Source organism: Epinephelus lanceolatus, chromosome 10 (genome assembly GCF_041903045.1).
Source record: "Epinephelus lanceolatus isolate andai-2023 chromosome 10, ASM4190304v1, whole genome shotgun sequence".
NCBI classification, from domain to species: Eukaryota; Metazoa; Chordata; class Actinopteri; order Perciformes; family Serranidae; genus Epinephelus; species Epinephelus lanceolatus.
The window spans coordinates 15,428,848-15,441,444 of record NC_135743.1 but is presented as its reverse complement, the minus strand read 5'-3'; the positions used below and the strand labels follow the sequence as shown (position 1 = coordinate 15,441,444).

General features: G+C 41.5%; 1 protein-coding gene across 1 annotated transcript; it reads right to left on the bottom strand.

Annotated features, from left to right (window-relative positions):
- Positions 1-794: 794 nt before the first annotated feature.
- Positions 795-8,888, bottom strand: trpv6 (transient receptor potential cation channel, subfamily V, member 6). Its single transcript, XM_033641367.2, has 17 exons — positions 8,798-8,888; positions 8,466-8,613; positions 8,277-8,374; positions 8,061-8,183; positions 7,404-7,544; positions 6,316-6,414; positions 5,993-6,168; positions 5,714-5,860; positions 5,542-5,621; positions 5,313-5,448; positions 4,454-4,540; positions 4,288-4,364; positions 3,959-4,124; positions 3,722-3,788; positions 3,320-3,588; positions 3,113-3,219; positions 795-1,355 (listed from the first exon to the last, which is right to left on the bottom strand). Exons 2-17 carry the CDS (start codon positions 8,594-8,596, stop codon positions 1,091-1,093), a joined length of 2,169 nt encoding a protein of 722 aa, XP_033497258.1. The 5' UTR covers positions 8,597-8,613; positions 8,798-8,888; the 3' UTR covers positions 795-1,090.
- Positions 8,889-12,597: the final 3,709 nt, after the last annotated feature.

The following is a 12,597-nucleotide window of genomic DNA, read 5'->3' as shown; positions in this document are numbered from 1 at the left end:
CAGGTGATGAATGATTGATGACCCAACTAATCATCTCACCCGTGGCACATTTTATCCGTGTATTCTCTGGTTGTTCTTCTCTTTTTTGTGGTCATGTCCCTTCTTTTCTTTTTTGTATTAATTTCTATTTGGATGTAATTAGGACATTGATGTTTAGATCTGTGTAAATCAGATTCCAGACAGTTTTGTATGTGAAACATAGATGTGTAACAATAAGTAGATACTGGATGCCAAGATGGCGCCTTTTCATTCTAATAAAGCGTCTCACCTGGCGCATACACCAAGAAAAATTCATAAATGTAAAAGTGATATTTGACATTTTTGCAGTCCAAGGCGTCCTGTCAACTTTCACAATGGTGGTCAATTGGGAAAATGCTTTCTGGGACACAGGAGATTTTTTATTTTCTGTAATACCGCATTTGGCCACAGGGAAAAATTGGAAGCAAGGCAAAGTGTTCCTGGGGGCCTGGAAAGTTTCCAAAAGGGAGGCAGACTGGGGTGGTGGGTTGGTCAAACAAACACAGGACTTTACCCCAAGTATGAGTTATTTTAAGGTACATCATCACTATCTGTTTTTTCCTAAACCTAACCTACATAACATATTACAAGTATGTAATGTTATTCGTGGGGTGCTAATTCATAAGATATCATATGAACAGTTGTATGAGGAAACGTCACCGACATCCTGTGATTACAGTGCAATAGTCAAACACCATCAAGAGTATGTCACTCAAATATACTGTATGATTCAATGTACTGCTGTCCGACTTTTTCCACAAATGAGAGCCAGTAAGTTTGTTTCAACAAAGTTTTATTCTCATATAAAAACATTCATGCAACTATATTATAAGCTGATGTCTATGTTTCTCTATATCTTAGCTTCGCATATATTACTGCTACATATGTTGTATATTGTTATAAAAATAACACACTCTTTTCTATAGCATAATACTGCAGGAACAATTGCACCGTTGAATATAAAGGCAGACTGAGTCAGCTGAGTCCTCGTCTTGCAAGTCTGTTCATCAACACCTCACTTCATATGTCCAGGGGAAGGAGAATGCACTTCAGGCTCAGGCAGAGTCTCTTCCTAAACATATTTAATGTCCTGGTCATCCTCAAACTCGTCCTGCTCCATCTCCAAACCCAAAGCGCTGTGGCGAATCATCTGCCAGCCTGTCAGAGACTTCCTGTTGTTAAAGCCTCCTCTGTTTTTAGGTCTGAGCTTGGGGGTGCCTGACATAGACCCCTTCATTGTATCAGTTTTCTCTAGTCCCTCTTTTTCCTCGTCTTTGGAGAACGCCTTGACGTAACGCCGCATCTTTTGCAACATTGGGTCGTTTCTGTCTTCAACCCTGCCATGAGAGAGAGTGAAAAAGCAGTCACACTTAACTTTCATCATGATGTTTAAAGGGGCGCTCCAGTAATTTGAACTTTCCTTAAGTTGGAGGATATCCTGACTTTAGGTCCCTCATATGGATCAAACTCATAAGACACCCACATTTCCCATAATGCAGCTTAATGGCGTCTTTGGTTTGACATATCCTGCCCCAAAAATACACACATCCAAACCTTGAGTTGTAATGTAAGCCTTACATTTTAATGCTTTAATGACATCAGACAGCTGAGATAACCTCTGATGACATTATCAGGTATTTCTCAGACTCCTCCAGAGCCACAGAAGACATTGCACAACTGTTTTCTCAGGCTGAGTATTACTTCCCATGAGAAGTAAATAAATCAAAACTGGTGAAGTGCCTTATTAATCTGCCTTTTGATAGCCGACATGTTAAAGCATGTCTAAAGCTGTTGTAGTCTGTATGTAGGTGGAGCAGGTGTGATAATAATAGATGTGAGAGAGTGAGAGTTGTGCTTCTTACTCACAGCACAACATGACTTGTGGCTGCATACTAGACTACTGCGCTTAGGTTGTGGTCAGCAGATAAACTTCTCTCTGCATGATTATTCTGAGCAAAAATAGTACGTCTAAAAAAAAGTCTTTACTGTTGATGTCACTGCACATAAAATATCCAGATACCATCACTCAGCTATTTACAGTTTTGCTATTAAGGGGTGCTTTAAAGGCCCCGAAAACTTTTATTTCTTAATTTTTTTCATCTCTTATGACGACTGATGGCGTCTCACATGGTCAGACTACTTTCTATCAAAGATAGAAACAAAAGAAAAACAGTTTCTGTACAGTGTTTTTCACCACACTCTTTTTGATGGTTTCAAATTAGGCGTGACTCATATTAGAAAAAGATCAGGTCATGTATTTCTATGCCTTCATCAGATCACTGTCAAATCTGATGGCACTATATCCACAGTAGCTGATTTTTTTGAGTGTTACGCACTCAAAAAAGAAACACTTTGCTAATTTTCAACCAGATCTGTGTCACCAAGGTGTATGTTGTGTCCTCCAGTCATCCGCCAGTCATTTTTGTGTCATCTGGCGGATTTTTGGCACAGGAGAGCTCCTGGTGCTGCTGGCACAGAGGGCGCCTTAACACTGTTCATCTGCACACACAGCCCGCTATGTTGGTGACACAGACATGGTTCAAAACCAGTGAAGTATTCCTTTAATAAACAATATCTAAATATGTTTTTTAACCCCAGACTTAAAAGGAGCAGTGTGTAGGATTTTGTGGCAACTAGCAGTGAGGATTACAGATTACAACCAGCTGTAACTTCTCCCATGTGCCAAGCCTGAACTTCTGGTTAGGATTTCCTCAGTGTTCATTGTCCAGAATTATCTGCAGAGGTCTCCTCCTCTCCAAAACAAACGGAGCAGGTGATTTAAACCAGTAAAAACACTAATTAAAGCAGTTTCATGTTACAAATCAGTGTTTTTCCGATGCTGTACAGCTCGTCATGGAGGGGCTGCTAGCTTAGTACCTGTGCTTATCTTTTCTCTTGGATATCTTAAGATCGAAACGTTCAGGTGATTATACACTGAAGAAAACATACTTATTATATTATATTACATTTCTGCCAATATATTCACCTAAATCCTACACACTGGACCTTTAAATTTGATTATTGCACATTTAGTAAAAACTGAAATGCCCTTAAAACTTCAGTTTCTGCCTCTGGTATTGCAGTACAGTCTTACCTGAGATACCAGCGCTCCCTCAGACCATAGTTGAGCCCACACACACCGAGCCGAGGCCACAGGCAGCGGGGCAGCCTCCTCTCCAGCATCAAAGTTGTGGCTACCACCTGTACAACATCATTACAGCTTGTTATCATGACACAGTAATACATCATGATTGTGTCTTTAGATGCGTCCTTTCTGAGTCCATATGTGCATGTGTGTTACCTGAGTTCTCCAGAGCTCGTCTCTCTCCTGGGCCACCCTCCAGTGTGTGTCACTCATCATGGCTATCAGTAGATTTAGCAGAAGGATGTACGAGACGACAGAGAAGGTGCAGTGCAGCACGTGGACGATCGGTGGGGTGTAGAAGGTGTGATCCACAGGCAGATCTATGAGGCCCACGCTGAGCTCAAACTGGGAGAAGAGGGTGATGGGGAAGGAGCGATACGCAGGGATGGACTCAGGATCCTGGGTCATGTACACCATCCACAGGGCTGAGAGGAAGAATTTAAAAAGAATGTGAGGGAGTGGAAAAATCACAGTCATGTTATTTTAAACACACTCTTATCTTACAAGCTTTGTGAGGGTTAAATACTTGTTTCCAAATGTCGCCCAGAATATACTCACAGGTGGAAAAACCAATGAGCACAATGAAACTCAGCCACATAAACTTTGTCAGGTCTCCAAATATAATCTAGGGGGAAATGAGACACATGGTCGGTCAGTCTGCAAACACAAATAGGTGAACCTCAAAAACCAAAACAACAACTGAATACATCTGCTTCAAAAACATTTCGGCGCAGGTGTTTGTGTGTGTGTGTGTCGAGCAAACTACTGACTCATGAGCTCCTATAGCGGTCCTACCTTCTGTATCATGATGACATAAGGGCCAAGCATTTCAAAACCTCGGGCGAAGAACATGACGTTGCACCAGCCGAGAACTAAACACACCGCCATCACCACAGCCTCTCCCTGCACCTCGCAGGCTCTGAACACACACAGCAGCACCACCAGGCACGCGTAGCTAATACTGGTCAAAACAACAACACAGAGGTTAAAGTGGACCTGTTAGGCTTTCCCTTATTTTATGTCATATACATAATGTGACAATATTCACGTTAAAGGTTTCAAATAGTGAAATAGTGCGTGAACAGCGTGCTTTATTATACTGCAGAAGTGTTTTTTATACTCACAGAATAACATGAAAGGGGCCTCCCAGTGCTGTCTGGCCAAAATAGCGCTTTGCTCCCACTCTCAGTATGTCAGGGATCTGTTGGGGAGGAGAACACAGGAGGATGTGGCAGTGCAATATACATATATACAGTCTGTAAGAAGATGATGCATATTTCATAAACTCACCTCCAGCAACAAGATGACTAAAGCTCCCAGGATGCTGATGATCTCGCCTGCCAGCCGTAGGTTGTCCTCATGTGTCACATAACTCTCCTGAGAGAGGGAATATAGACATGTTAATATTCAAAGCACATTATTATTAGACTGTGTATCTCATGCAGGTGAACAGTTGTACATCATCTTTAACATTAGGACTGCTTATTTATTCTGTGTGGTACCCTGCATATATAGACGTTCCCTGTTACCAAAATACTTTTGGGTAAAATGCCTTATATATTGAGATATTTTCCTTAAATAAAAATACCACACTATTAAAATATGAATGAAAATTGTCTACTTAATTAAGAGTTTAAAAGCAGGTCCTATTATAATTAAAATGTATGAAAATAAATATGTACTAAATGTAAAATATATTTCTTTTACTGATCATATATGACACACATCCATATTGTAACTGTATAGTTACTATAATTATATAATAATATGTTTAATTTATAGGGCATTTTTAAAATCCATGTTACAAAGTGCTTCACAAAGGGAGTAAAATATATTTATATGTTTTTTAATATATATTCTACAAACTATATGAATATTATATTGTATAGTGTCGTATATTGTAACTGTATATGTAGAAAATTATATATTATAGATATATATACACATTTTAAATCTGAATTTGTAAAGTAAATTGAGAGGTGAAATAAATGCGATGGAGTAAAGAATACAAAATAGCATAAAACGGAAGTACTCAAGTAAAGTACCCAAGTAAATGTACATAGTTATTTTCCAACAGTATTATAACATATTTTGGTTTGATGTGGTCACACTCAAGTATCATATGTATGTATTTGTAACTCAAACACACTTGGAGTGTTTTCTGGACCCGGATGGTTTTGTCCATGTCTGACTCTGTGTAGTTCTCCGGAGCGTCCTTTAGGGGGCGATATGCACAACACAGTGTGAAGGTCCCAATGTACAGGAGATACAGCAGCAGCAGCAGCCTGACACAAGGAAAGAAGACACAAGGAAACACTTTTGCACAAAACTGGACGTGAATATACTTCAGATATTTGATTTTAGATATTAAATTTTACCTGAAGTAATGTTTTCCATACAGGTTCCACTTAAGACTGACCAGCTGCCTCACAGGAGTCACCTCCAGTATTCTTCTTGCCTGGAGACAAAACATCAAATCGTGCATTTTGATTTCTTTCTAACAACAGCTTCCCTATCTCTGACCCAGACCCTGTGTATCTTATATTGTACCTCTCTCTGGTGACTGCCCACGATGAGCTCCAGCACCGACATGTCGTCGGCCCATGAATCGATCTCTGTCAGGTCGTACAGGTTAGAAGTCAGAGGCCCCAGGCTCCACTGGACTACACGCCTTTTATTAACCAGGTGCTGAAATGCCTGAGAGAAACAGAGAGAGAGAGAGAGAGAGGAGCACTGCAGTGAGGATGGGATTAGTGAAATAATCTGCTCCACCTTTCATGTTGGTGTTTCACCCTTTAAGCACTCCAACCCCCTCAAGGCTTTACTCACCACAATGTTTCCCTCTTTGGCAGCCAGTTTAAAAGGTGTAAGGCCTCGGTAGTTGGGCACCATGTCGAGTGACACTGACTGGTCCAGCTCTGCATCGCGTGCCATAATCAGGTCAATGGCCTGGCACGCAATCGTCTTGTTGGGCTGCAGAACCAAAATGTGAAGCACTGTGTTACCTAGACAGAAAACAAGGACATACACAAAGACAGTGCAGACAACACAACAAGAGACAACAGAAGGCTGTTAATAATTAAAATATCACACAGATGTTAAATAATGCCACACTCTTCTTTAACTCTCCTACAGGAGGATGTGTTTCATACCACGGTAATCCTGGACCCTGGTGCTTGCCCCAGCGTCGATAACCATGGAGATAATGTCCTCATTCCCAGTGCACGCAGCAAAAGACAAGATGTGCTCACCTGTTGACCAAATGTAAGTGTTGAAAAACACCATCTGTTTTATGTTTAGGATTTAGGGGAATATATTGGCAAAAATGGAATATCATGTCCTGAGTTTAATTTCTGTAGTGTATAATCACCTGAAAACAGGAATCATGTTTTCGTTATCGTAGAATGAACCGTTTATATCTACATAGGGAACGAGCCTTCGACTACGGAGATCGCCATGTTGCGCTGCCGTGTTTCTATGGTAGCCCAGAATGGAGGAATCAAACACTGGCTCCAGATAGGGCTATTCACTGGGCCCATTTGTTTAGGAGAGGAAGAAACCTCTGCAGATAATTCAGCTCCTGGTAAAAATCTCCTGGACGTCTGGATCTTAAGTTATCAGATAAAAAAGGTGAGCATGTGTCTGCAACGTGCCAAACAGCATAGGAGAAACATAGATTTGTAACATTAAACTGCTTTTTTCAGTGTTTTTACTGGTTTTAATCACCTGGTGTTTTTGTCTTGGAGAGGAAGAGACCTCTGCGGATAATTCGGCTCTCGGTAAAAACCTCCCTAAATAATGAACACTGAATTTATTCTAACCAGGAAAAGTTTCAGCTGGTTGCAGTGTCCAATCCTCACCACTAGATGCCACTAAATCCCCCTAAATTTTACAAACTGGACCTTTAAAGACATAAAGATGTCTCTTTATTATAGAGTAACGTACATAGATGGACTTGCAGTTGTATAGTGTACATGTCACATACACCCGCTCACACACACATTTATATACTGGTGGATGAGGCTACTATACAAGGCACCAGTCACACTCCCACACATGCAGTTTGAGGTTTAAGTATCTTGCCCAAGGGTACTTTGTGACATGCAGACCAGAGGAGCTGGGGATCGAGCCACATATCTTTCGATTAGTAGACAACCTGCATTACCTCCAGAGCCACATCCAGCCCACATAAAGGATACAGTGGTGGCTTATATATGTCACTGTAAGCTTGCTGACTTACCATAGTATATGAGTCCTCCTATCCTCTTCCTAAAGTACAGGCCGGTCACTCGAGGTGTAGCCACGTCGCCCCCACGACTGATCAGATGATGAACCAGATTGATGTTTTGATTCACTACAGCAATGTGGAGAGGAGTAACACCTGGGACAGAGTAGGGAGAGTAGTGTGCATGTGTCCACTGGGTAAAAGTTGAGTAATAGCCACTTTGTGTGAAGGTTTGTTGTTGAAATTTTTACAAGGTAATTTGTTGCTTATGATGCCGTTAAAGGCACATATTTGCAGTGTCCTGCCATAAATTGTCATATCTGACACCTTTAGAATTGTAATAAATGCATTTTTATAAAGCCTGGCTTAAACTTTACATAGTCCATCATGAATCTTGAATGCAACTATTCACATCAAATGTTTCTTCATTTTGAAATGGCTCTTGCTATTGTGTGAAAAGACAATGAGCAATGTGTGTATATTTGAACACAAGGAACTGAATGGGTTAAACTTCCCTCAGTCTTCTTCTTTCTCTTCAACCCTTAAATCTCGTACTGTCTGTTTAGTTCTAACTAATTCTCTTAGTTGCTGACCATGACACTGATAACTTCATCTGCGGTGTGTGATTGTGCTTGTTTCTGTGAGTGTTTGTGTGTGTGTGTGTGTGTGCACCTTGGAAGAGCTCAGAGGTCATGGGCTCGTTGATGAGTTCAGGAGCCCCGTCCATCAGAGCCACAGCAGCGTCCAGGTTGTCAGCCATGACAGCGACATGAAGCGCCGTCTCACCAAGAGCTCCTGAGTGAGAGGATCACAGTTTCACACATTACGACTATCACTGCACCGCCCTGAAACTACAAAGTTTACAGTTCACAACAAAGGGAGCCTTACCTCTCTCAAAGATATTAGTGGACGCACAACTCAGCAGTTTCTTGATGCAGCCGACACTGTTCTTTTTGGCCGCGTAGAAGAGAGGGATGTCATTTATGCTAAGAGGAGAAAGACAAAGATTCACTTGAACAGGTAGAGCTTTATATCTGCGTATGGTTAATTGAGACAGTATCTGTGTGAGAAGCTTACTATTTGGTGTGGAGCAGAAACGTCTCATCCAACATCTCGTTCCATCCTTTCTTGTTTTGAAGGCGAAACCTCAGCTGGCTCCACCAATGGTTGAGCTCGCTCGGAGCAGATCTGGCCAAAGACGGAGACATTGACACCTGATGTCCAACTGAAGAGACAAATGAAAGATGAGGTGAGGACACACAGAGAGAAACAGTGAGTTAAAGAACAGACACAAATCAGACAGGCATCATTTAGGCCTTTGGATTATTTTGGTATCAATCTCATTTAGTTTTACTGTTTTTAAAATGAAATACAAATGAACAAAGCAGAAAAAAGTGTCTCAACCTCACCCTTAAACAATAAGAGTGCCGCTCCCCAACTTCTTGAGATCCTCAGTCATAACACTCTGTCACAGTTGCAGACAACACCTGTGAAATGTCCCTGAGGAGAAGTGAAATCCCTGCGCCATCACCATTATATATGACCCCAGCCACGAGGGAGGAGACATGTGGAAGGGTTTGAGAATGAATGGGTGGAGAGGGAGGATGAGTGAGCAGTGCAGAGAGAGTGAGGTGGTAATGAGCAGGTACACTTTCACCGCAGGTCACAAGTCCCACAGGGAAAGTTGGGCTTTAAGGCTCAACTCACCGTTTGGCCGGGAGCTCCTTTATCATGCTGATCTGAAAGTATTGGCTGTATTCTGTCACCTTAAAAGTGAAGTGACAATGGCCCAGTCCATAATCCCAGTATATCTACTACCAGGCCTGTCTGCATTCCACCAACTACCACCAAAACCTGCACGGCCACTATGAAAATTCTGCAGCATCATGACAGTCAACACATTGCAGTCATTGTTTCTAGTGAACCGTTGAAGGAAACCTGTTTGGAAATTGCAAGCTTGTATTTCTGAGATTTAAACCTGATATCAAGGCACAAGTGTCCTAGTTGCATATTTCTAGCTGTTCTATTAGTTGGCAGAATTCTCCAAGGTGAAATAGGGATTATTTGGAGAGGTAAATATGGATATGAGGTATGATTTTCCAGCATGTTGTATCTTGTACAAACGCAGACACCAAACTAGTTTCATTCACAATGATTTAACATGTTGAGCACCATTGATGTGTCAACAGGAGGGATCACAAACACGGTAATTGCCACATTACAAAGACCATAATGAGCATTTGGAGGCTGGAAACATCATGTCACTTTTCCTCCGACAACAAAGCTCATGTCACACTGAATTCTGTTTTGTAAAATCATCTTTACTCCAGGAGAGTTGATTTAGCAAAACCAAAAAGCAACCGACTCCACCAGAAGCACAGATTTAAATCCCACACTTGAATTATTTGTAAACTGCTGAATCAGTCGACTTTTACAACACCTCTGGTCGTCTCGGGTGTATTGTCACAGGTGTTTTGCTGCGCCATTTTTAGGAGGTGACTAACAGGCTGGTCAGCCGCAGGATGAACAGGGTTTAGGAGGACTCTATAGGAGGCCCTGATGATGGTTGCCGATGTGGCTGTCATTTAGTATTGTGGAGATAATAGCTGTTTACCAGGCGGAGAGCACCATGTTTAAGTAGTGTCATAAAGACTGGTGGTTTCCACTCTGTTAGCGTCTTTATAAAGAAACAATAACACCATAAAAACATGATTTTGTGGTTTGTGTGTTTCTGGACAAATGAACGAGCTCTTTCACAACACTTTGTTAACTTGTGTCGGGACACCGCAGCAAACAATTATTACAGACGCCTTTATGACAGTTTGTCAGATGCTCTTATTCAGACTGACTTAACACAGTAGGGCTCAGTCATCATTATTAAAACAAAAGTAATTACTATTGTTTCGGGAGGTACAACATGGAGTCATCATTTATTTTACTTTAGCTCTTTTTTAAAAAAAAAAAAAATACAAACTTCAACTTATCCTCTAAATGTTAATACTCTTAATGTTTCTCAATTTTTCCTTTTGCAAGTGATTCTAGGAAACAACATCTTAAAATGTCTTTCCTTCTGACCGCACAATGATGTCAAATGGAATATTATATCTTATTAAATATTATAATTCAGTATTAGATATTCTCAGTAGTGAAAGACATATTCAGATCCTTCACTTAAAGGGACAGTTCACCCCAAAATCAAAAATACACATTTTCCCTCTTACCTGTAGTGCTGTTTATCAGTCTAGACTGTTTTAGTGTGAGTTGCTGTGTGTTGGAGATATCGGCCGTAGAGATGTCTGCCTTCTCTCTAATATACTGAAACTAGATGGCACTCAGCTTGTGGTGCTCAAAGCGCCAAAAAAATACATTTGAAAAACTCAACAGCAATGTCTCTTTCCAGAAATCGTGACCCCAGTATGTCGGAACTATTTTATTTCTACCGAACTACACCCGCCAACTGTAATACTGCTCAGGAGGAAGTGTGCATCTACTCATGGATGAATGGCTTGTGCTTGTGACAGTATGAGATGTAAATATTTATGGCGTCCTCCTCGGCTGAGCTGTGACATTAGCTAGCTCCTATCAAGCACAGGCCCAGAGGCCCCCCCAGAAAATCACCTGCAAAATGTCACTCACATTAACCTGTATAAACCAGGAAATTACTCAAAAAGACTACAAAGACATGAGAGAAAACTACAAAAAGGGGCAAAACAACCAAAAGAGACACTCAATAGGCCCGTTTCCACCGCAGGAACTTCGGGGTAATTTAACGGGGCTGGGGCCGTTGGTGCGTGTCTCCACCGCAGGAACCACCCCCGAAGGACGGAGTTCCGGAACTTTTACAGGGGCTAAACAAGTCCCTGCCTCGTAGGTACTCAGAACGGCCCCGAAAGACTCCTGGCTGGGGCTTGGGGATTACTTGGTGCTGATTGGATATACTCAAGGAGGGATGTGACGACAACAGAAAGCAACAAAATAGCCGGCATTTTTAAAACTCAGCAGACGAGGGTTAGCTCGTTCATATAGCTTCCGCCGCCATCTAAAAAAAAAACTCACTAAATGGCCCGTGAAAAAAATATTTTTTCCAGCGGATATCTTAGTTACAACATGATTGAGCTTGCAAAGTAGTTTTGTGTTGATATGTGTGGTATGTATTCAGTTATGGGAAGTCACGATGTCTAGAAAGCATCAGCTACATCAGGACGTCATCTGTTAAAAGCCTCCCGTTGTCGGATACAACATGAAACTACTCCAGTTAGCTCAATCATGTTGTAACTAAGACATCCGCTGGAAAAAATATTTTCTTCACGGGCCATTTAGTGAGTTATTACAGACACGGCTATCGGCTAACGGCGTCCCTACGTCGCCCCGGCCAAAATGGTCGCGCAACGATTACGTCACATCCAGAGCCCGTAGCTTTACAGGAACCTTCCTCGTACTCCGCTCTCTCAGTGGAGACACGGCGGTTGAGAGGGCCGAGTGAGAGGACGTTCCTGTAGTAGTTCCTGCCCCCCAAATAGTACCAGGAACTTCTTCAGTGGAAACGGGCCTAATTACTACAAAGAGACACAAAAGTACAAAAGGATGCATAACGACCACAAAGGCATGCAAATCAACAACAACAAAAGAGGCAATACCACCACTAAGTGTGTGTGTCTTGCTCTCATGTGGAGGAGGTGGTGGGGCTTTTGCCTATCTGTGCCCCATGTGTGAGCGAGCAGTAGATGCACGTTTCCTTCTGTGCTGTGATACGGTTGGCGGGTGTAGTTCGGTAGAAAAAAAATAGTTCCTACATGAAACTGCTCACAACAAGGTCTGTGGATTATCTTGAGAAACCAGGTCATGATTTCTGGAAAGAGACATTGCTGCTGAGTTTTTCAAATGTAATTTTCACTGCCTTGAGCACCACAGGCCGAGTGTCATATAGTTTTATTATATTAGAGAGAAGGCCGACATTTCTACAGCTGATATCTCAAAAATACATTTTTTTTTATTCCAGGATGAACTGTCCTTTCAAGTCTTTAATTGAGTTAAAAAAATTAAATAACAGTGCCAGTATAACAGAAATATTTCAACTTGTTCTCTATGCAACAGTAGGCTACTTCAGTAGTAGAATATTGAGCCTGTTAGTAGGTACTTAGTTACGTTCAACTCGTGGGAATTTGAAGTGTTTAGAAATGTCATGATCTGGACTATAATATAAATTACG